Source organism: Rhamphochromis sp. 'chilingali' (assembly GCF_963969265.1).
Source record: "Rhamphochromis sp. 'chilingali' genome assembly, chromosome: 5".
Classification (NCBI taxonomy): Eukaryota; Metazoa; Chordata; class Actinopteri; order Cichliformes; family Cichlidae; genus Rhamphochromis; species Rhamphochromis sp. 'chilingali'.
In genome coordinates this window covers 30,663,632-30,686,447 of record NC_137932.1, presented here as the reverse complement: position 1 = coordinate 30,686,447, position 22,816 = coordinate 30,663,632, and the positions used below count along the sequence as shown (strand labels likewise).

Below are 22,816 nucleotides of genomic sequence, written 5' to 3'. Positions count from 1 at the left end.
AAATCAGTAGTTAAATGTAAGTTTTGAAATTTAAGCTTAAAGTGTGGATTTGGTGCTTTATTCAAATGCAGCTGAGAACAGGTGAGTCTTCAACCTGGATTTAAATAAACTGAGTGTTTCAGCTGATCTGAGGCTTTCTGGGAGTTTGTTCCAGATATAAGGAGCATAAAAGCTGAATGCAGCCTCTCCGTGTCTGGTTCTGACTCTGGGAACTGATAAAAGACCGGATCCAGATGACCTGAGGGATCTGGATGGTTCATACTGGGTCAGGAGGTCATTGATGTATTTTGGTCCTAAACCATTCAGAGCTTTATAGGCCAGCATCAGAACTTTAAAGTCTATCCTCTGACGGACAGGCAGCCAGTGTAAGGACCTCAGAGCTGGACTGATGTGGTCCACTTTTTTGGTCTTAGTGAGGACTCGAGCAGCAGAGTTCTGAATGAGCTGTAGTTGTCTGACTGATTTTTTAGGTAGACCTGTAAAGATGCTGTTACAGTAATCAAGCCTACTACACTGCAAAAACTCAAAATCTTACCAAGTATATTTGTCTTATTTCAAGTCAAAATATCTAATCACACTTAAAATAAGCCATAATCAGCTAAAGAGTAACATTTCAGTGAGATATAGGAACTTGTTTTTAGACAGTGCATCTTGGATATCTTGTTAAGTGAAAAACTCTTGAAAACATATTGTTTTGAGTCATATCTCACACGAAACAAGCTTTTTTGGCATTTCATAAACGTTTTAAGCTGCTGTGTTATTTGTAAAAGATGTATCATCTTGTTTCAAGAAATAGACCTAACTTGAATCAGGACATCAAATCTACTTTATTGAGAACTGCAGGTTAATATCATGCCCAACATTGCATTATTATGAGTCTTAGTATCTTAAGCACAGTGTATTTATTTTTCTTACATACCAGTCAAACCATATCAATGTGACATTGAAAAAGAGGCAAAACACTGAAATTGTTTCCCTCACTGAACAGATTGCGCCAAAAGTAAAATAAAAAGTAAATAGAACAATTTTTTTGCCAGTCTTTAAAAACCTTATTTCAGCCCACATATTCACAAAAGACTCAAGAATAATGTTTGATGATGTCAGTTAGATCATACTTCACTGGAATGTACTTGCTGTTATTAAAGTTTACATAGTGGTATGCTGTATAATCAACAAGATTTCCAGCATCCACAAAAATATTTGCCTGAGCTAGACAGGGAACTTCTACCTCATAAGCTAAATATTGATCATTCCACCCAACTGTAGAGAGAGGCTGGCATTCAAAACAATACACAGATGCATTTACAATATAGATGTTTTTAACAAGTGCAAACTCTGGAGCATCATTTATGACATCAGAAATAACCAAAGATTTTTCACATGAATGTATATTTCCATGTAGCATAATCCACTGTACAGAAACTACATGTTCAACTTGCTCAATGAAGTCTTTAATCTTGCCTTCTACATAATGAACATTTTTCACCTCTTTGGCTGGACCCATGTCGACTTCACTTGAAAAAATGGGATGTTTCTCATGCACGTTCTGACTACATTCATAAAGTTGGTTGTGCTTCACAAGAGATTTACAAATATTCTTAAAACTACTTTTCAGAGCCCACTGCTTGAAGAAACAATGTTTTGACTCAAAACGCATACACATATGCCTCACTGTAGGACCAAGAGCCTTAATCTGAGAAGGAAGATGCAGTAAATAATGCTGTTTAGGTATAATATTTTCATCTGGAAACAGTTGTTTGAAATGTTTTAAATGCTGCTCTATTAAAAGCTTCAATCTGGAGAGAGTTGAGACAGCAATAATAGGTGAAAACAGAATTTTTATGATCTCTAACATGTTACGTAGCATTTGTGTGTAATGATTTTCTCCAATTTTGTCCATAAGAAATGGAAGGATCTTCAACAAAACCAGCATCTGCCCAGCTGACTGTTTCAATTTATTGTCATTTGATGACAGCGTACTGACAGATATGGGGCAAGGCTTATCCCTCACATCAACAGGAGAATAAGGGAAACACAAAATTGCACTATTGAATGAATCTAAGTTCATTTGCCCTGAAAGCACAAGATTCTTTAAAACACATTTGATTTCATATGGGGCAACGCCTTCAAGAATAACATGCATGATGTCTTGTGGGGTTTGATTGATTATATCAACGTGAGGAGATTCTGTTAACTTGCTTCTCCTGTTTATACCATACGTTATTTTTAGTTTGTCTTTCAGAAAGTCCGTACTTGCCTTCTCAATGTCATTACATTGCCTGTTATGACTGGCCATGGTCCTTTTAACAAAAAAATCTTCATTAAATTTTTCCTGCATGTCTTCAAAGTGGCATTCGCAGTGCCTGCATTTACTGTAGGCAAAACCCACTCCTTCCTTAAATCCAGCCACTTCATGCTGAGCTAGAGTGTCTCCACACACAGATATGAGTGCCCCATGAATTGTCCTCTCACCACTTGCAGTGACAACTTGGACACCATCACACAGCTCAATTAAGTCACGGTTAATCCTCTCAAATATCTCATCTATACCACAACGGGAAAGATCTTTTGATTTTACCATGGCAAGCAGACGAATAGCAGGAAGTCTTGATCTGTACTTAGGGCTGATGTTACCTAAGGTGTAATAAATCAATAACAGCTTGTTCTTGTTTGCCCGAGATCCAAGAGGATTGCATAGTTCAATTTCATCTGTATATAAAATCAACTGTAATGCTGTAGGGACTTTAATAAACAGTGGGTGCCACTTAAAAATGTCTCCATCAATGAAATCATGAAGAAAGCCATCCTTGCATGGCTTTGGCCTCTCATCAATCATTGCAAGCATTCTTGGATGTGATAGCAGCTGCTCCAAACTTTTCACCAACGGTATGTAATGAAAACAATGGTCTTTAATGGCAAGAACTCTGGAGTCTCCACGCTTCGAATAACAGACTGTTTGTTTTGTGACAATAATCTCTGGTTCAACTGGTTTTAACAGTTCTTTGATGGTCTTGTCCTGCAAATGGGTGGAAGCAATTTGAGTGAAAGGGTCAACAAACTGGTCAAATACCCCCACTGCATCACTCTTTAGTTGATCCAGGTCCCCAGAATGTCTCTCAATCATGTCACTCATTTGTTGTTTTAGGTGCTCCAATAATACGGCCTGATATTGCTGGATTCCACTCACGATGTGGTTAACAGCTCTCTGTGGAAGAGGAAAAAACAAAGGAAAATCCTTAATTACAAAATTCATATGAGAACACAGTCAACATGCAAACTCACAGAGACACAATTTTTGAAAAATGAAACCTTCAGTTACATAAAGTTAGTGAGATGCAATGAGCAAAATAAGTTACCCCCACCACCCAATTTTTTTTGTAAAGAATAATATTGTCTTATGCAACGTTAAAACCTTGTTTTCACTTAATTATAATGCATTTTGAGGAATCGGATCATAGGTGGAAATGCAAATTGAAAATTTGTGTTGTGTGTATTATGTTGTCTCTATTCTTAGCTCATGCTAAGGAAATATAGTGATAGGCAGATTTTGGATGCAACATACATGTCTATTTCCATATATAGTGGGGGAGTGAGATCTGAGTGGTCACCCATGAATTACATGGAGACACATTCGAATGTCAGGTGTTTCACTCACATACCTATAGCTGTCCATTTATGATCAGATCATTCAAGATGCCAGGTCTGAACAGTGCCCAAGTTATAGCTTGAGCACTGTTAAGCATAAGTTAAGCATATTGCTTTTAGGTTCTCTAACAATGAAATACAATTCAATGGAAAATTAATGGCATAAATTACCTGTGTCAGTCGATGGGTTTCCTTGGCTTGAAGAAGAAATGCAGTTGCATGTTTATAAATGTCAAGATTCAGGTGACCCTCTCCATCTTCTTGAAATCCACTCTGAAACAGAATAACAAAAACATATCTATTAAAACAGAAATAAATAATTGCATTGATAGGTAGCAATCACCAAACAATATTGCATTCATTAGTTAGCTAGATTCATGCCCATAAGGTACAAGGTAGATGTATTTTTACTGACTGATGTCTTTAATTTGAGCTTTTAAAATGACAACTAAAATGACAAACAAAGCAGTACTTGATAATAGATTAATAAGACTAGCAAAGCACATGGAGAGTTCAGTACAGTATAGTTTAAATTCCTTGATCATGCCTGATCACCCCCAAAATTGAATTACTTGTTTATTGGCCCATTTGTGACATTTCCTGAAAATTTAAAATCTGTCCATAACTTTGAGTTATTTTGCTAACAGTCAGACAAATGCCACCAAAAACATAACCTCCTGAGTTACTAAGAAAAAAGGTAAAGAAAAGAAAAACAAAAGATAGTTTTAGAAAAAAAAGTAACAGTTAATGTTGTCAGTAGTCTTACTGTTACTTCAGAAATGCAAATAGTTATTTATAACTGATTACTCATTTAAAAAATATACAAAATAACTTACTGATTGGTTTGTATGAAAGTACTTTACTTTACTTTACTTTATTGTACTTTATTAATTAGTTATGTCAGTTATTTACTGTTGGACAAGTTACTGACAATTTGAAATATGTTATATTTAGTAATTTCACCTTTAAAAAAAATGACCAATACTGACAATAAAAGTAATATTGACTTTAATGCTCTTATTAATGTGAAGATGAGTATTTTTTTGTGTGTTTAAATTTTTTTTTGACAGTAACTCTGAACAAATCATGTAATTTTGGTTTGCTTTGCCTAATAGTCATTCTCTTAGGCTACGTCCACACGTACCCGGGTATTTTTGAAAACGCAGATTTTTCTATGCGTTTGCACCTTTCGTCCACACGTAAACGGCGTTTTTGGTCACTGAAAACGGAGATTTTTAAAAACTCCGGCCAGGGTGGATATTTTCTAAAACTCCGTTTTTGCATTTACGTGTGGACATAAAAATGGAGAAAACGCAGTGTCAAAGGTGTGCTCATTTTTTGACGTCACACTGTGCGCCACGTTATTATTTCGGTGAAATGAATTTCTACAATACTGTTACTTCTACTCTCTGCACTGTTTAAATGCTTACATATACACACACAGTTACTGTCCCTCCACACATACCACTTGCTTCTGCTTCTATGCCCCAGCTTTGTTTACTTTTTCCCACCGAGGCTTCTAGACTTCTGATTGGCCAACATTGCTGCACGGTTAGGAATATATCGCCACCTGTTGCTTTGGCATGTTCCTAGCAGTGTTTTCCTTCATTTCTGCCTTTACGTGTGGACGGGATTATTTTTTAAAACGAAAACGGAAAATCTCCGTTTTCAAAAATACCCGTGTACGTGTGGACATGGCTTAAATTGACCTTGAACACATATGTAAACATGATAGCGACCTATTCAGTTAGCTGACTGGCTTTTACCAGCTGATTTCAACACGTATTTCAACAATATATCAACTTTTTTTAAACTAATAGGACTTTCTGCAAAGTTTGGATGCATTCACCGGAGCGAACGAACGGATGACTGAAAAAAAAAAAAAAACAGTCTGACAAGACTGCAGCTTTGCGTTTCTGCCACAGCTCTCATTTACGTTTCAGGTGAGTTACTTAATTTAGCGAAACAACTAGTTCGACACTCATCACTGTTAAAATAAAAGTACAACATGAGTCTGTCAAAAACAACACATTTAATGGACGTACTTGGATCAGCCAAAGTAAATGCTAACATTATGTTACAGCTTCTGCAGCTCGTTTCTCTGGCTTTTGTTAAAATAACTTACCGTTAGTGCGGGGATGCTTGAGCCCTCGTCAGTTACTGAAGAACTGGCGTTAGTTTGGTTGATTGGGGCCGTCCTTTCACCTGCTCCAGGTAAACCGTGGCGGGTTGATCCATCCTCCTCATCCGCTTCCACTCCGAGAAGGTGACGCGCGTGTGTCCGCTTTACGTGATAGTCGAAAGAGTTATATACTCTGTACTCACTCGGACAGCCATCAATTCCACACACCACGCGAAAGTCAGGGCTGCGGCTGTGCATGGTATTAATGTGACTCAAAAGTTGTCTCAGACTCAATGCTACAAACACGTAGCATATAAAGCAACGCCAAGTCATGTTGGAAGCTAGTATGTTTCATTCGGTAGCGCGGGCTGCAGTTGTGCCGTAAAATAACTCGTTACCATGGTTAAACGCGCCTGCTAAATTGTCGTAAATGTGGGGGATAAAGTAAAAAAAAATTTTTATTAACCTATAATAATTAACGTTATTTTGCAATGCACAAAGACAGTTGTTTGGTTTAAAAACCAATCAATCATCCTTTTAGGATTTTTGGGCCAAAGAAATGTCAGGCAAATTGAAGACGAACTTCGTTTCTGGCTGTCGTGAATGATCTGGTGGACATCTTAAGTTCATGTAGACACGTGCCTGCCACTACTGTCCCAGAGTTCTTTGCATTCGCGTTTCATTGGAAGTAAGTTAAAATGTATTATACAGTGCTCATTTTTTGTACATATTACACTCCTTTCGAAAGTTCTAAATGTTTTGGTGTGTTTATATTGTGTAACGTTGCAGCCGAACAGTGACTGGACGAGGCAAGCTAACGCCAAAAAAGCTAACTAGTGTGCTAAGTAGGCTAACAGCATGGAAGGACTGGATGAGGTCACAGTGTCGGTTTTAAAGGGTAATGTATGCAAATTTATTTTTAAACAGATTAAATGGACTTATGTTTTACATAGGTGTATGAACACGGAAGTGTGCAAATTACATTATTTTATAAATAATGTCGTTGATGATGTTTAAGTAATTTTTTTTACCTTCCATTTCATGTGATCATTTCCTCATTTTAGGAACATTTGTAGTTATTTGTTTTACTTATGCAAGTGTATTTATTCATCCTTAGAGGTGGATAATTCTCAGTAACATTTAACAATTTACATTTAATTGATTAACTTTTGGGGAAAAAAAGTACTTAAGAGTAGTTTTACTGCACTATAGTTTACACTTTTACTTGAGTAGATTTGTAAAGAAGTAACTGTACTCCACTACATTCCAAAAAGCTCAGTTCCTTTAATAATACCTAAAGCTGGATAAAAATTCAGTGTCCAATATATAAAAAATGAGGTCAACAATGCTACTAAAGTAGTGTGACAATTTGTCTGTAAACAGAATTTTTCCACAGCAGTTAGCCCAGCAGATATATATTTTTTAATTTAATTAAGTAATTTTTTTGAGGAGAATACTTTTTTCTTCTACTTCATTTTATTTTGAAGTAACACTACTTTTACTTAAGTACAGTCTTTTTAGCATGTTGATCATTAGCTCTATACAAAAAACAGTAGCAGACAATGAGGTATCCACATTTCTATACTAAACTAGTTAGCAATAGCAACACAATTTTAATGAAGTGTCAACTTTCATAGTCTCATCTCTCATGCAGTTTCCTTTGTAGGGCATAATTTCATCTTGCTATGTTTTTCTTCCAATGTGTTCATAGCTGCAAACATCAGCGAGGGAATGATGGGCACCCTGTCTCGTGAAGACTTGCAGGATCTTTTCCCAGGCCCAGAGAACTTTTTACGGAGAAAAGCTGTCTGACGTGCTTGTCAGGATGTACTGGAGGTCAGTTTCTCAGTCACTCACCACCACTTAAAATTGGCATCGTCGTGTTTTTGTCCGATTACAACTAGTTTAACCGCGGGCAGAGTTGAATGGCTCTTCACTATTCCCCCCTCTCCACACACACACACACACACACACACACACACACACACACACACACAAAAATTGCGTTTTGCTTTTATTCATTATTATTTATTTTATAGGAATCTGGCCAAGATGACTCAAAATCTTCAACCAGCTCCTCCATTAATGAGTCACCCAAGCAACAGACATCCACTACTGTAAATGCAACTGCTGCAAAATGCACAAGCCCTGAAAAGGTTGTGAAGTTATTCTATCCAGAATATGTATTGCACACTGACACTGAGCTTGAGCAAGTCCGCCAACAATACTTTGAGTTGTCAAAGAAAGGTGAAGAGCGCAGCTGCAAAATGTCAAAGGAGCTCAGATGTCGGCTCATCCGAAACACCATGACTAGTATGATTGCAATCCTGAGGGCAAAAGGGGATGGAGAATCGCATAGATACCCATCAAAACCAGAAATTACAGCAATGGCAAAGAGAATAGTGCAGTACTACCCTATGCTACAGGACCAAGGCATCAAGAATACATGGGTAAGTGAAATGCATCCACTTCAATACCAAAGTGTTTCATGTTGGACATTTTAGTAGTGGTTGGAAAAATGTATTAAATGTCCTATACAGGTTACTGTGTACACACAGCTAAACAAAAGACTGCAAAATGTGAGATCCCCACAAAAAGCCACTCCAGATGGGAGACATTCAAAGAGGTAAGGCTGTAACTAATTAATTTTAATTTTAACTATGATAATTCTGTTATTCATTTTCCTCATTAATTGATAAGTTGTTTAGTCAGTACGATGTTTGAAAGTTGTGAAAGTTTTTCCCCAAAAGTCTTCTTTTGTCCACAACCTGACAATTTTAATTTCAACGATAGAGGACAAACAAAAAAGCTAAAATCATGTTTGGGCATTTTATTAAGGAAAGAAAGAAGTGATCCAATGTGATCAATCAAGTATTTGGTGACCTGCCTTTAGTTTCCTCACCTGTTTTAGCATGAAAGGAAGAAGCACTTTGTGTTACACTTTGTATATTTGAAAATGGCTGTACAATAAAGATATGAATTGATTGAGTTTATAGTTGATAACTAATTGATTAACTGACTAATCTTCGCAGCTCTGCCAAGAGGCGACGTCTTGATCAGCCAAGTGACATAGAAGAAATGGATTCAAGTGACTCAACAATCATTCTGGATCTGTCCACAGAAGGGAGGAGCAGCCCAGAGTCGGCCAGTAAAACAAGTGAGTTAGAAGGTGAGTTTCAACTTTACATTTACAAACTGTGTGGTCATCATAAAAAAATAAAACAAATATACCTGCATGTTGAGTCAAGATGGCAGTCCTGACATGACAGAAGTAAAAGGCTTTAAAATGGGCATCAGAAAATGATAACTACATCACATTTTTCCTGTTTTATCATCAGTTTGTTAACATTTCTGTGGAAATTAATGTTAATAAAGTATTGGTATTAATAAAAGCCAGTATATTATAAATTTAAAGAGCTGGGTATTGTGGTGTGTTTATAGTATAAGTCTGTGCAACATCACTGTCTCTAACCACTCAGTATATCATGTAAAGTAATGTTTTTAAAAAACAATGTGCCTCACTAGAGGCTTTTTTTTTTTCTCTTTTTAACTGTTTTTTAATTTAGGTTCCAAACTATTTTTTAAAGTGTATTACCCTGACACAAAATATCTCTTTGCTATGTCTTTAAGGAAAAAGGAAAGCACAAAACCTACTTGAAGAAGAACCCTCTACCCTGCCAAGTCCTAATAGTGAGTCCATCCAACTGCCTCATGGCTGTGTGTGTGTGTGGGCACTTCTTTATAGGGGTGCACTTGTGTGCCTACATATAATTGTATATGATTGCATGACCATATGTAAATTGGCATTTACATGGTAAATATTTTGAAAAATGAATAAGTATTTAATAGTTAAGTTCAGAGCTGTATTTTATTTTTTTTTTAAGATTTAACTCCATTAAAGTATAGTCTATAGACACTTGTCATTTTAATGACATAATTAATGACAGATTTTTTTTTTTTTAAAGTGAGAGACATTGTTTATGTAATTTTGTGTCTTGCAGCAAACAAGCCTGCAGATATCAACAGTCCAGACACCCACTGTCCAGCAACCTTGGCCAAACACTACAAGACCCTACAAACTTTGTTTAAAAGAAAAAACCCAAACCAGCAGGATGTCTCTCAGCTCCTGGATTTGGAATTTTCAGCCAGAAGAGCATTCATTGATTCAAATACTATTCGCGAGGAGGACAGACACAAAAAGGTTCTAGAAGCATATCCTTGCTTCAAGGACATTGGACATGTAAGTCATTGTTGAATCCATGTGATTCAAGCCAAACAATGTTTATCATACCAACTTCTTGCTCCTCAGTGATGCATTGACATGTTTGTATTGGTATGCTGAATATTTTATAGGTGATGGAGGAGCTTCATCGCATTTTGGATAAAGAAAATGCCAACTTCATCAATGAACTGAAGGGAAGATGGCAAGATTTCTGCCAGAAGGTGCAGTTTTTTGGTGTATGGAAAAAGACGCTGAAGCCCCCAATGGGAATGGATAAAGGTAAGCAATGATGTTTTGGTGTTATTGGTCATCAGAGTATAGTTTGGATCTTTACGGACTACTGCTTTAACATGCTTAAAGTAATCTCACTGAGGACAGGAGGAGGAGAATTTGAAATTTTAAAGGCCTAATCCCCCACCCCCCCTCTCCTTCTTGAAGGAGCTGAAAGCCGCACCTTTACTAGTTATGCGCAGGGAAAACAGACTCAACGCTACAAAAGGCTAAAAATACAAACCAACAGGCCGGTTTAGGAAAAGGTTGTTGTGTAGGCTCACTACACAACATACGATGTAAGATAAATCCCTTTTTGTTCCCCCTCCCCTCCTCAGCATTAAGTTTTACAGACTGACATTAATGAAATGTAAGTCAATGTAGGTGTAGTTAGCATTCAAGCATAAGTCATATTAGCCTACTGTAAACACAGTATACAACAATTATCTACACCATTTAGCTTTTTTTAGGTTACCGTGACAAGCTTAAACTATGGATTACAGCTTTAACTTTCATGTGCTAGTGTCTTGTTGTTCACCTTTTCAATCCACGATGGTTGTCACTGGCCAAAAATTTGTTGTTGTTGTTTTGTTTTTTTTGATCTTGAGGATTTTGTTTAAGTGTGGTAATGAGATGATGATTCTTTCTTCTGTATAGCTGAACAGGCTCTTGAGATCCTACATGTGCTGCCATCACTGTTCCCATCCACCTCTGCTCCTCCAAAGAGGGCACGGGATGCGAGTGAGGCTCTGGTGCATGTCCTTGAGGTGAGTTGTGTAAAATGTAGCAGTTGTTTTTTGTTTTTGTTCTTTTTGGGACAACAGTATTAAAAAAATGCTTCTTCTGATGAGTGCCAAAGTATTTTATATTCACATATTATATGTTCTAAGCCTTCAAAAGGCACCTAAAACACATTTTTGGAATGAGGGTTCTCACAGGTTAGATCTCTGTGACCAGTAAATACAAACATGGATGCATTACGTGGTAGCACATTTTTTATCACCTCAATGATACCTAATTAAATGTAGCCTTGGTTTTCTGTTTTTCAGGAAGGCTAGACAGATGTGAACAGTAATTCCATCGAGAATAATTAAAAGTAGCAATTTCAGATGTGTTTTCTCAGAACCTCAACTTTTGTTGTAATTTAGCTTTAGTTATGTGTTTGAAACAAAAGTGCATCATCCTTACAAAAGTATGTCCGTGTTATGTGTTAAAGGACCAAGAAGACCCTAATACCTATCTGATGAAACGTCCTCTCTCCTGCCCAGTCCTGATTGTGAGTCCATCCAACTGCATCCTAGCGGTAGGAGATGTGCCAATAACCACGTTTCCAAAAGACTTGGTTACCGAGGGTGCTTTATACCTTATGGCCTACTATTACACCCTTCACCTTACATACCCAAAGTGTGTAGCCACTCTGCTTTCCGTCATACAGACGGAGGTTCTCTTGGACAAAATCCATGAGAGAGATCTCACATCATCTTACAAGAAGAGCATGGCTGAGTGGACTGCTTTTATTGGCCAGTAAAGCCAATATGGTCAGATGGACTATAGGAAAGCACTTCCTCTCTCCTTCCACGGCTACTACAGTCCATGTTGGTTGTGATTGATTTTCGTTTGTAATTTGGCCAGGTTAGCCCAGTGTTATAATTAAGGGTGCACAATAATATTGGCTAACATGCCGGCATTTTGTGTTTGGTTTGTGCAGTGCAGAGACAGCCTCGCTTTTAGTTAATTTTAAGATTTATTTTTTTTAATTTTTTTTTTTTTAATGTTGAGTTTAGACAGAGGACTATTCAGAAAATAGGCTCTACTGTGAAAGAGTAAATTGACTAAGCTGAGACTGACTAGTTTGGTATAAAAGTAAGAATTGCTTTATTGTGTATTGGCTAGTACAACTGTAAAATATTAGATATAGCTGAAAAATCAAATACTGTGCATCCTTAATGATGTTATGGTATTGTTTGAAGAATGTGGTCAAATGTTCATGTTAAAAGCACTTTGTAATAATAAACGTTACAGGTTGAGGAGTTTTAGCCTAGCAGTGTTTGTCTGTACTTGGCCTGTGCAATGCACATATGTTACAGGTGTGTTTAGTGTTAGCTTGGGCAGGGGAAAAAGTCACTGCAAAATGGCTTTCTTTTATGTAGTCCCCTCTGTTTATGGGGTTTTATCAATAAAGTTGTTGCTTTTGAAGTCTATAGTTCTCATTTTTTTTTGCCTTATAAGCAGTAGGTAAAAGTCTTGAATATGGGGTAAATGCACTAGAAATAGAGAATTATTACAAAAAAGATTGCCTAATACTAGTAAAAGAATGCTAACTTTAGTACATTTTGTCTCGAAATGCCAATTTCTAATCTTATTTCAAGTAAGGTGTTGGACTTAAATCTAGATGGGTGTCACGTTTTTAGAACTGAAAACAAGTTATATACACTGAAAACAATGAGGATGATGTTGGGAGGTTTATAGAAAAAATGCTTTTTTTGAGGCGAAAATACTACTTTTGAGCACCACAAACTTATTATGAGACACAAAAACTTCACAACACTAGTAAAATATAGCTAAGAATGAGTTTTTCCAGCTAATTTCAAGATCTCGTAAGGCTTGATTCACTGGCTTATTTCAAGAAATCTTGTCAAGAGAATTTTCACTTGTTCCATTGGCAGATTTTTTCACTTATTTCAAGCAAAAAATAACTTGTATTAAGTTTTTTTTTTTCTTGTTTTTGGAGGGCCGTTTTTTCCAGTGTAAAGATGAATGCATGGACTAGTTTTTCCAGGTCCTGTTGAGACATCAGATCTTTTATCCTTGATATATTCTTGAGGTGATAGTAAGCTGACTTTGTTATTGTCTTAATGTGTTTTTCTAAGTTTAGGTCTGCATCCATCACTACACCCAAATTTCTCGCCTGGTTTGTGGTTTTTAGATGTATAGATTGAAGTTCTCTGGTGACCTGTAATCGTTTTTCTTTGGCGCCAAAGACTATTACCTCAGTTTTGTTTTTGTTTAGCTGGAGAAAATTGTGGCACAACCAGTCATTGATTTCCTCAATGCATTTACCAAGAGCCTGTACAGGGCCTCGGTCTCCTGGTGACATTGTGATATATATTTGTGTGTCATCTGCATAGCTGTGATAGTTTATTTTGTTGTTGTTTATAATCTGTGCCAGTGGGAGCATGTAGATGTTAAACAGAAGGGGTCCCAAGATGGAACCTTGGGGAACTCCACATGTGATACTTGTCTGCTCAGATGTGAAGTTACCTATTGATACAAAGTATTTCCTGTTTTCTACGTATGTTTTGAACCAGTTTAGTACAGTTCCTGAAAGACCTGTCCAGTTCTCCAGTCGTTTGAGTAATATGTTGTGGTTAACTGTATCAAATGCTGCACTGAGATCCAGTAAAACTAGGACTGACATTTTTCCACTGTCTGTATTCAGACATATGTCATTAAACACTTTGGTCAGAGCGGTTTCAGTGCTGTGGTTCTGTCTAAAACCTGACTGGAAAGCATCGTAGCAATTATTCTGTTTTAAGAAGTAACTGAGCTGTTGGGAAACTGCTTTTTCAATGATCTTACTTTAAAAACGGGAGATTTGAGATCGGCCTGTAGTTGTTCATTTGTGTCTTGTCAAGATTGTCCTTTTTCAGTATAGGTTTGATTACAGCAGTTTTTAGTGATTCTGGAAACACACCTGATAATAAAGAAAAGTTGACGATCTGTAACAGGTCTGACTCTAAAGTCTTTGAGACCTTTTTGAAAAAACTTGTTGGCAGGACATCTAAACAGCAGGAGGAGGAGTTCAGTTGACCTAAGATGTCCTCCAGGTCTTTGCTGTGTGATATTATTCTGTTATTATATGTTACCTTATATATGTAATCAAAGTAGTTGAATTAGAATACTGCTGTAGATCATATTATACCCTTTAATATAGAGTGTGTGAGCTGTATGTAGTTTAGTTCTCGTTATACTTTTGAGTTAAAAGAACATATTCACATATTAGTTCATTAGATAAATGTGCATCACTCTGTATCCTTGATCTGCTGGGAATGTGTTACACTGTTTTCTTGACATGCTTAATTGTTGAATCATGAAGAGAAGGTTGTAAGCAGGAGACTCTGTGTCTAAAGACAGGGGAGATAGATAGACTACATTCCACACCCCCACCTTACAGAAAGCAGAGAAACAACTGCCGAGGTCATAACTTAGGCGCTGTAACAGAGAAAAAAATGTGATGTTTTGGCTTTTACGACTAGCTGGGGGCCACTAGAGACTATAAAAAGCTGAGCAACCCGTCACCATTTTGAGACATGTGCCTGACCCTCTGGTAGCATCTCTCCCGTCCGGACGTTGTAATGCTCTGACTGTTGAATTGTATGGAAATAAATGATTGTTGATTGAGCATTGATACACCGAATATTGTCCCTCCTTCAGCCCAAAGATTCAAAGAATTGGGAGATTTCAACAACTTGGTGCCGTGTGACCCGGATCTTTGGTGTGCTGAGGTGGTGTAGATTTGGCCTTTGGTGAGATCGTGGGGCAAAGTGAACAGAAGGCCGGCCTAAAACAGAAAGGTAACCACAGCCTGTTGTATTATAAATACCAAATGTGCATATTGGGCTTTCCAAATTAATCTGTTCGCTGAGTCACATGTATTTTCACAGTTAATTTGTCGGTGTCTGGTTTTTGGCGCAAGATACTAACAACATAAGTTGAGGCTGAATTCCAGTGTGTTAAATAAACTGCTTCTACCGAGATACTAATAACATACTACATTGGACTAATTGCAGTAAACTGCTTCTACCGAGATACTAATAACATACTACGTTGGACTAGTTGCAGCCACTTTACCTTCCACATTTAATTTTGTCTAATACTGGCTTCTGTAGCAATAATACATTAGAATTTCTTCTGAAGACGCGGCCATTAGTTCAGTACATTGAAGTCGAGGTTTTGGAGTTGTTTATGGTGTCGGTAAAGTCCTGGCTCTTGCCGGCTATGAAATAGAAGTTGATTTAAGGAAAAGCAGATGCTGGCTCACGGTGCAGTTGAACACTGGCAACGCGGAAGCGAAACACGTCCGTAGGTTTGGTTTATGATACGGCCGTGTTCCGGTGGTACGGCCGTGGAGTGCAGTAGTGGTTGGTGCTAGTTTTAGTACATTGGATAGAGGTTTGACGGTGGTTTGTGGCGTCAGTCGAGTCTCAAGGGCTGCGGTCATAAAACAAAGTAAAATTTTACTTGCCAAGAAGTACATAGAGCAAAACCTGGTTTATGATGTCAGGTATAACTTCGGGGATGCAAGCATCACTTTTATGATGCGACTTTGCCCCGTTGTGGCGGTCATAAGCGCAGAGAAAGGGGTATTTTGGTCTATGGTGCAGTGTGCTTTAAGAAGATCTAATAGTTGAGCTCAGAGGTTTCTGTGCAAATTTCTGCTGATGAGAGGCGCTCTCTGTGTGTCACACTGATGGTGTAACGCGCTGTGTGTGTAAGGCGCGCTCTGGCCGTGGGTGAGGCGCGCTCTGAGTGTGCTTTTTGTGTGTGTGAAGTCTGAACACAGTAACAGTGACGGTTGATGTGTTTGATTAGGAGGACATTAGAGCAAAGACACATTTTAGGATCAAAGGTTGATGCCTAGTGTACCTGTGGAAATAATTTTGCCCTAGGAGTGGCGACCCTCCTGTTCGTGGACGTGCGGCCAGGACCGGCGGCGTCCGGGTGCCGAGGTGGTGACTTGGGGAGGTGAGGGCCCCCGCATAGCTACGGAATAACACTGGGACCGCAGCGTAATCGCGGGTTCACATTTATTCCGGACTAGAACAAGACACATTTTGCGAACAAAGGTTGAGTCTAGATTAGTAAAGAAATATAAAAAGGTTGAATTCCTCGTTTCAGTGGTTGAAATTGTTGTGTGCCTGTCCCCTGACGAGTGTGAAATTAAAATAAAGAGGGAATTTGGAGCCACATAGAGATAGACGGGCATAATTGGGTGTATTACTCTGTGGTGTAATAAAAATAAAAAAGAGAGATAGTAAGAGGTGTGTAGTGGAGAATTATGGAGGAGTACAGAGAGGAATGTGTTGGGAGACTGGCGTACAGTTTACGCTGTCAAGGTAGGCGTGTTGCCTGCTTATCGGTTTAAAAGTGATGAAAATGAAATTAAAATAAATCTCTTAGTGTGTTAATACAGGAAGCTGCGGACCTGGACCAACTGCCCCCACAAGCACAGTGGCCGAAGCAAAATTATAGGTAATGGGAACCACACCCAGCACGAATCAGCAGCTGTGAAAAAGACAGCAGCGAGGAGAGAATTAGAGGAGAAATTAAGAGAAGTTTTAACACATAAAATTGGGGCCAACGGACTTGTGGAGGTTGGGAAGGCGTCCGGAGCATCACAACAAAAAGGTGAAACAAAAACACACACAAGCAGAGAAATCTGAGAGAAAGGCTCCTTTTAAGGTAACGCCTAGTTTGAGAAAAGATAAAATTAACCTGCCTGCCTACAAATGCACACACACGCAATGAAGAAACAGCTTACACTCATGAACACGTGAAGATTTTCCAGCAAGGCTAAAGCAGCGAAACTTAACATACATCTGTTGTTAAAGGATAAATACATTACTGACAAATAAACCCTCTGGGTTGCAGGACAACAATTTAACTTCAAAGAAAAAGACACTGGTCTGACCAACCAGTGATGACACGACAAATTTAGGGGTTAAAAGATTCAAATTGTGACATGTTTTCTGCTGATTGATTGATACAAGTGATTACTGAATGAAAGAAAATTTCCTTTTGGGCTTTTAAACATGATCTTAAGAATTTTAACAGGTGCATGTTGTCCTGTCAACTTGGTGGGTTAGGAGTTGATTATATCGTTGTAATACAGCCAACACAACATCATTTTCCTGTTCGTTTGCTTTTGTTTTTGCCTGTTTTTGTTTTTTTGTTTTTTCTCTATATATATTTAATTACAGGCTGCTTTGCCGGCCCTGAAAGCCGAGGCTGACTGGACTCCTGCTCTCCCCCATACGTGACACTGACCAAATGCTGCAACAGCTGGACCCACAACAACGACCTGAGAATGTCAACAGACCTGCAGGAATGTGATCTCATGCAGCCGAGACGGAGAGCACTAAACCTAAGGCCCGTTTCACTACACGGGGGAAAATTCCCAGACTGCGTCAGCTGACAGAGCTGTAAAGAGACGCCCGCCAAGCCCGAAGGAAAAGTAAGGCCGAGCAAAAGAATGCTGACCTTGATAACTCTGCATTTACACTGTGCAGGACAGTGATGGACCAACACGGATGATCGGGCAGCAAAAAGGGCGTGACTGAGACAGGAGGAGTAACTGAGGACAGAAGGCACCTCAGAATGGACAAAAAACACAGAAGAAGATGCAGGTTTCACCTGCGGTGAACATCGACACTGGAGAAAGGACTGCCCCAATTGGGGTCAGAACCAGGACGGACTGAACTTTGAGCAGCAGCAGCAGCAATGGTCACAAACAAACTGAAAAGGAGGGGGGCAGGACCCCAGGGCATGCTTCAGGCCGTGGTTTACCCAGAACACCAGAACAGGAAAGTGATGAACACAAACACCCACACAAACACACACATCTACATGCACTGACTCAGAATGAAGAGAAACAAACACACACACACACACACACACGTCTCCAAACACACAGATTCAGAATGAAGTGAAATACACACATGAACACGTGCACTCGTTGAGTGAGTGAGAAATGACACACACACATATACACACACACACACACACATTGGAATGCTGATTCACTGAGAAGTGATCCACATACACACACACACACACGCTGATGCAATGAAGAATGCTTTGCTTATGCTGATATGCAAAATGCTGCACACAAACATCCCAATGCATAATTTTTATGAGGAGCCATTGATTACTTAGAATGTGTTATATGTCACCCAGAGGGCATTTATGTAGATTTTAGGAATAAGGTCTAAAAAGTTTGGTTATGAAAACAATGTCTGTGCGTGATGTCTGTTTATGGCTCAAGGCCTTGACTGAGTTCTTTGCTGTGCTTCACACAGCCCTGATGAGGAACAGTGGCACAGAGTGAAAATGATGAATTAATAGTGTAAGTTTAGGTTGGAGTACGGCATTTTCTGTGATTGAGTTTTAATTCAAGGAGGAACAAAAGGTGTTACGGCACCTGAGGTTCTCATTCCCACACAATATTGTTCCGGCAGGAAGCAAAATGTTCCTGTGAATTTCTGGTTGATTGTTTGGTTTTGTTTAGCGCTAGTTTGATGTTATCAGTGAGCTTTGGCTTGTGTTCTTTCTCGTAAGCGAGAGAGGGATAGTTTTATGCTTGGACATGTCTGCAACGGGCCCTAGTTTGTGTTATTTTAGTAGTATTTTGTTGGTTATGTCTGTTTTCGTTTTTGTTACAGTGCACTGAGATAAGAAAATCTGAGAGGTGTGATCCACCGGTGGTGATATGTTGATATTTTGTGAGTTCATGATTTAACAATCAGCTCTTTAAACCAGGCCTGAAAGATTGAAATTTAAAGCGCTATAAAATATTATTACTGTAAACAGTTGCAAAGTGTGCTTCTCCATGATTGTAATTGGCTTGGGAGAAATTCACCTATAGGGAACACTGATCTAAAAGGATTGCACCGAGTCAATCCGGTCCAAAAAACAACAAGGAATTGTTTTCCTTTTAAAATGATGACGTCATCTTGCTGGTGATGGATGCTCGAATAGGTTGCGCGTGAGACTCCATTATCAGCAACATCTGGTATGAATGTGTATGGAGGTATGCATGTGAATGGACTGTGATGGACTGACGACTAAAAGTTTTGACTGACTTGATACTGAGACAATGACTGCACCAACTTTAGGATTAGTAAATGCCAATAAACAATTCATAAACAATTCACCCAGCCGACAAGAGAAGGGTGGATGCTTCGCTTTGTTTTGTTTTGTTTTTTCAGGAGCAGGAGGATAAGAGAGACTGGAGGAGGAGACTCTAGCTTCACATAAGTATGAACTGCAGACTTAACACTGTGGTTGCTGATTTTGAGTTACTGATGTTTGCATTAAGAAAACTGTGCTATATTAGCTGTGTTTTGATTAAGGTATCATGTTATATTATTGGGAATGCCAAATGCTACAGAGGAGATAACTATTGATATCACTCATGACTGGAATATGTTACTATTAACCACAGCAGGCCACTGTAAAAAAGTCAATTAAATTTTATAGAGGAAAATCGCCAAAATTTAACAATACCTATGAATGACTGGCCACATTCAGAATAGAGATATGCAATAATAAACATTGGTCCACGTGATTTAGGTTCTCACTTGAAATAGTAAGTTATTAAATGTAGAATATAATCGACAGGGACATTTGATAGGATGTGGTACTGAAAAAGAACAAGAGCAAAGTAAATAAAGAAAATATTGTGTTTAGTTTGGATAAATTCAAATTAAAATGTACCATTACACTCAGAGGATCAATATGGAATAAAACATATGCAAAATTTGTAGGAAGTACATGACTGATAACTGTTCTGTCCTGAGCGTTTGTTTCTAGAGCACCCACTTGACCACACCAACAGTTTCTCGCCACCGAGGAGGGGTACTTGCAAAAAGAATAAAATAAAAATCTGAGTTTAACAAAACATTTTAAATGTAAATATCAAGCTTACCTTTCTTTTTCCATGAAATGTGCTTGTGGGCACGCCAGCCATTTTGAAAAGGTGGGCAAAACAATTGGCAAGGCCACACCCCCACACATGTGATATAATTTTAAAGGTACTGTTGCCCTCTCTAAGAAACATCAGGACTTAGAGGAGTGGCAAGTAGAGTATGCGAGCTACAAGCAAAAACTAAAATGTGTACTACAGTGTGCAAAAATGAAATACTGGGTCATCAGGGGGTCATGAGGGACATTTATAAAACTAAAAGTCCCACTAACCTTAAAGTGCACTTGAAAAGCTCACACAAGAAGGTTAACCTAGCTTACCTAGAAGACCTCATCAGGGGGAGCACACTCCCCGTCCTTGAAGAGCTCACCCACTCAACCCGCATCCCCAGAAAACAGCTAACCCCAGATAAGGCAGCATGATGTATCCCGAGACAACAGGACTGGGACATCTAAATAAAGGTGTGAAACAATCGCCTTCAAAAGGTTATCAATTCACTTCAACCAAAATTAGGACCACTCGGTGCGGCAAGAGTTAATAGTTATTAGTCTCAACACCCAAGGATAACCAGAAGAGCATGACTGATATGATGGAACTGGGATTTTGTTACACTTAATTTTTGCAAAACACAAATAAAACTAAATTGAAACTAAGGATTTTCAGAAAATAAAAACTAAACTAAACTAGCAAACAATTGGTAAAAACTGATTAAAACTGATGAAAATTGCAAAACTATTACAACCCTGGTCCAGACTAAGATGGCGTTGGACATCTTCAGGGCAGAAAAGGGTTGGTGTGACCAAGGTGTGGTTTGGCTTGTTGTATGTACATTTCAAAATGTTACAGCTCTGGATGGACCAGTTACCTGGGCATGCAAGGATGACAGACTTTATTACATGAGGAGAAGGGAAATTTTCGGGATTGAAGATACTTTCTGAGATATGATGTCACTAACCTTCTCTTTTAAGTGCCTAGCTCCGGTGAATTGACACATGGGAGTGTGTCAAAAAGGGGGAAGTTGAGTCCGAACATCAAACAATGGTTTTATGAACATCTTATGACGTTATTTGAGGGTTTAATAATTTAGCTATGGTAAAACTTAAGCATATAATGTGTTAGACTTAGAAATGGTTCACAAATTTTTGATTTCTTTTACACACACACATAGATTATGATTAGAATAAGTCCTGAACATAATATTTTGAACCAAATTTGAATCATTAGAAGAACAATGGATAACAATATTAGATTATCAAGGCTAGGGAGAGAGGTGTTTTGGTTTTCTGTCTCTTGCAGAGAAAGGAAGAGACACCAGACGGGGACACGGAGATGTGAGGACCCTTCACAGCAGAGACAGATGTAGGGACTGCCGAGACAGCAACTGGGGTCAAGTGTCATGACGTTTGGGCTCCTGGAGAAGATGGATCCCACAAACACAGCAATAACCATGAAGGGGTTGGCGAAAACCAGGAACACCAGACCAACGAGGTTCGAGAGGCTCTTGGCAAAAAGGGGGACACGCCGGTGAACCCAAAACACACAGATCTTTGTTTGAACTCAGGGCAGAATAATCCCCAGAACTGTGCAATGACTAAAGGGTGGTCTAACCCCGGAGGTCGAAGAAAGAAGCTGAGAATCACCCAACTGGAAGACACTGGTAGCTGCAGCAATAAAAATAAAGGTTAAAAGCTCCTTAGACAGAGGTTCTAGTCTAAGTACATTTGAAAGGTATAAGGGGGCATTAAAATGGGAGTGGAAAACTGGAGCACCAAAATAAAGCTGTGGGAGAATTGGGGAGTGATGGGAGAGTCATCTGTAACTGCTGTTATGGTTGTAAATCTAACTTTGCTTGCATCTGAACTGCGTGAACACAGAGGTCATCCCACATATGGTCCACCCGTTAAAGGGGGACAGAGGGCCTCAGGATCAAGAAGACCTGGACCTTGCAATGCTGGAGTGTATGTTGTAAGTGATCTCTTTGAAGAAAAGAGATCAAAGGGGGAATTGTGATATTATTCTGTTATTATATGTTACCTTATATATGTAATCAAAGTAGTTGAATTAGAATACTGCTGTAGATCATATTATACCCTTTAATATAGAGTGTGTGAGCTGTATGTAGTTTAGTTCTCGTTATACTTTTGAGTTAAAAGAACATATTCACATATTAGTTCATTAGATAAATGTGCATCACTCTGTATCCTTGATCTGCTGGGAATGTGTTACACTGTTTTCTTGACATGCTTAATTGTTGAATCATGAAGAGAAGGTTGTAAGCAGGAGACTCTGTGTCTAAAGACAGGGGAGATAGATAGACTACATTCCACACCCCCACCTTACAGAAAGCAGAGAAACAACTGCCGAGGTCATAACTTAGGCGCTGTAACAGAGAAAAAAATGTGATGTTTTGGCTTTTACGACTAGCTGGGGGCCACTAGAGACTATAAAAAGCTGAGCAACCCGTCACCATTTTGAGACATGTGCCTGACCCTCTGGTAGCATCTCTCCCGTCCGGACGTTGTAATGCTCTGACTGTTGAATTGTATGGAAATAAATGATTGTTGATTGAGCATTGATACACCGAATATTGTCCCTCCTTCAGCCCAAAGATTCAAAGAATTGGGAGATTTCAACAGCTGTTAATAGGTTGAAACTGTTTCATGGTGTTTAAACAGTTTTTTGGTGGACACAGTACATATCCTGGATCTGCTGTTGATGTACCAATTGCTTGTCTAATTTTTTGGATTTTTTCAGTGAAGAATTTGGCAAAGTCATTGCAGGCCATGGTCGAATGAAGTTCAGCTGCCACTGACACAGGAGGGTTTGTTAGCCTGTCAACTGTAGAAAATAAGAC

General features: G+C 38.7%; 1 protein-coding gene and 2 long non-coding RNA genes across 4 annotated transcripts; 2 read left to right on the top strand and 1 right to left on the bottom strand.

Annotated features, from left to right (window-relative positions):
* Positions 1 to 813: 813 nt before the first annotated feature.
* Positions 814 to 5,925, bottom strand: LOC308396603. Its single transcript, XR_013971596.1, has 3 exons — positions 5,771 to 5,925; positions 3,817 to 3,918; positions 814 to 3,205 (listed from the first exon to the last, which is right to left on the bottom strand). It is a non-coding gene; the product is annotated as an uncharacterized lncRNA (long non-coding RNA).
* On the top strand, positions 5,339 to 12,186 carry LOC308396602 (uncharacterized protein). 2 transcript variants are annotated; one of them, XM_080882048.1, is made up of 11 exons: positions 5,339 to 5,588; positions 6,557 to 6,665; positions 7,479 to 7,603; positions 7,807 to 8,217; positions 8,308 to 8,393; positions 8,800 to 8,936; positions 9,398 to 9,457; positions 9,769 to 10,007; positions 10,121 to 10,268; positions 10,917 to 11,026; positions 11,476 to 12,186. In XM_080882048.1, the coding sequence occupies exons 4-11, from the start codon at positions 8,035 to 8,037 to the stop codon at positions 11,785 to 11,787; spliced, it is 1,275 nt and encodes a 424-aa protein (XP_080738174.1). In that variant the 5' UTR covers positions 5,339 to 5,588; positions 6,557 to 6,665; positions 7,479 to 7,603; positions 7,807 to 8,034; the 3' UTR covers positions 11,788 to 12,186. The 2 variants fall into 2 exon arrangements, with proteins under 2 accessions (XP_080738174.1, XP_080738173.1); XM_080882047.1 differs by lacking the exon at positions 5,339 to 5,588 and adding an exon at positions 6,316 to 6,455.
* Positions 12,187 to 14,107: 1,921 nt separating this feature from the next.
* LOC308397280 lies at positions 14,108 to 22,532 on the top strand. Its single transcript, XR_013971712.1, has 2 exons — positions 14,108 to 14,833; positions 17,240 to 22,532. It is a non-coding gene; the product is annotated as an uncharacterized lncRNA (long non-coding RNA).
* The last annotated feature ends 284 nt before the right edge of the window (positions 22,533 to 22,816 follow it).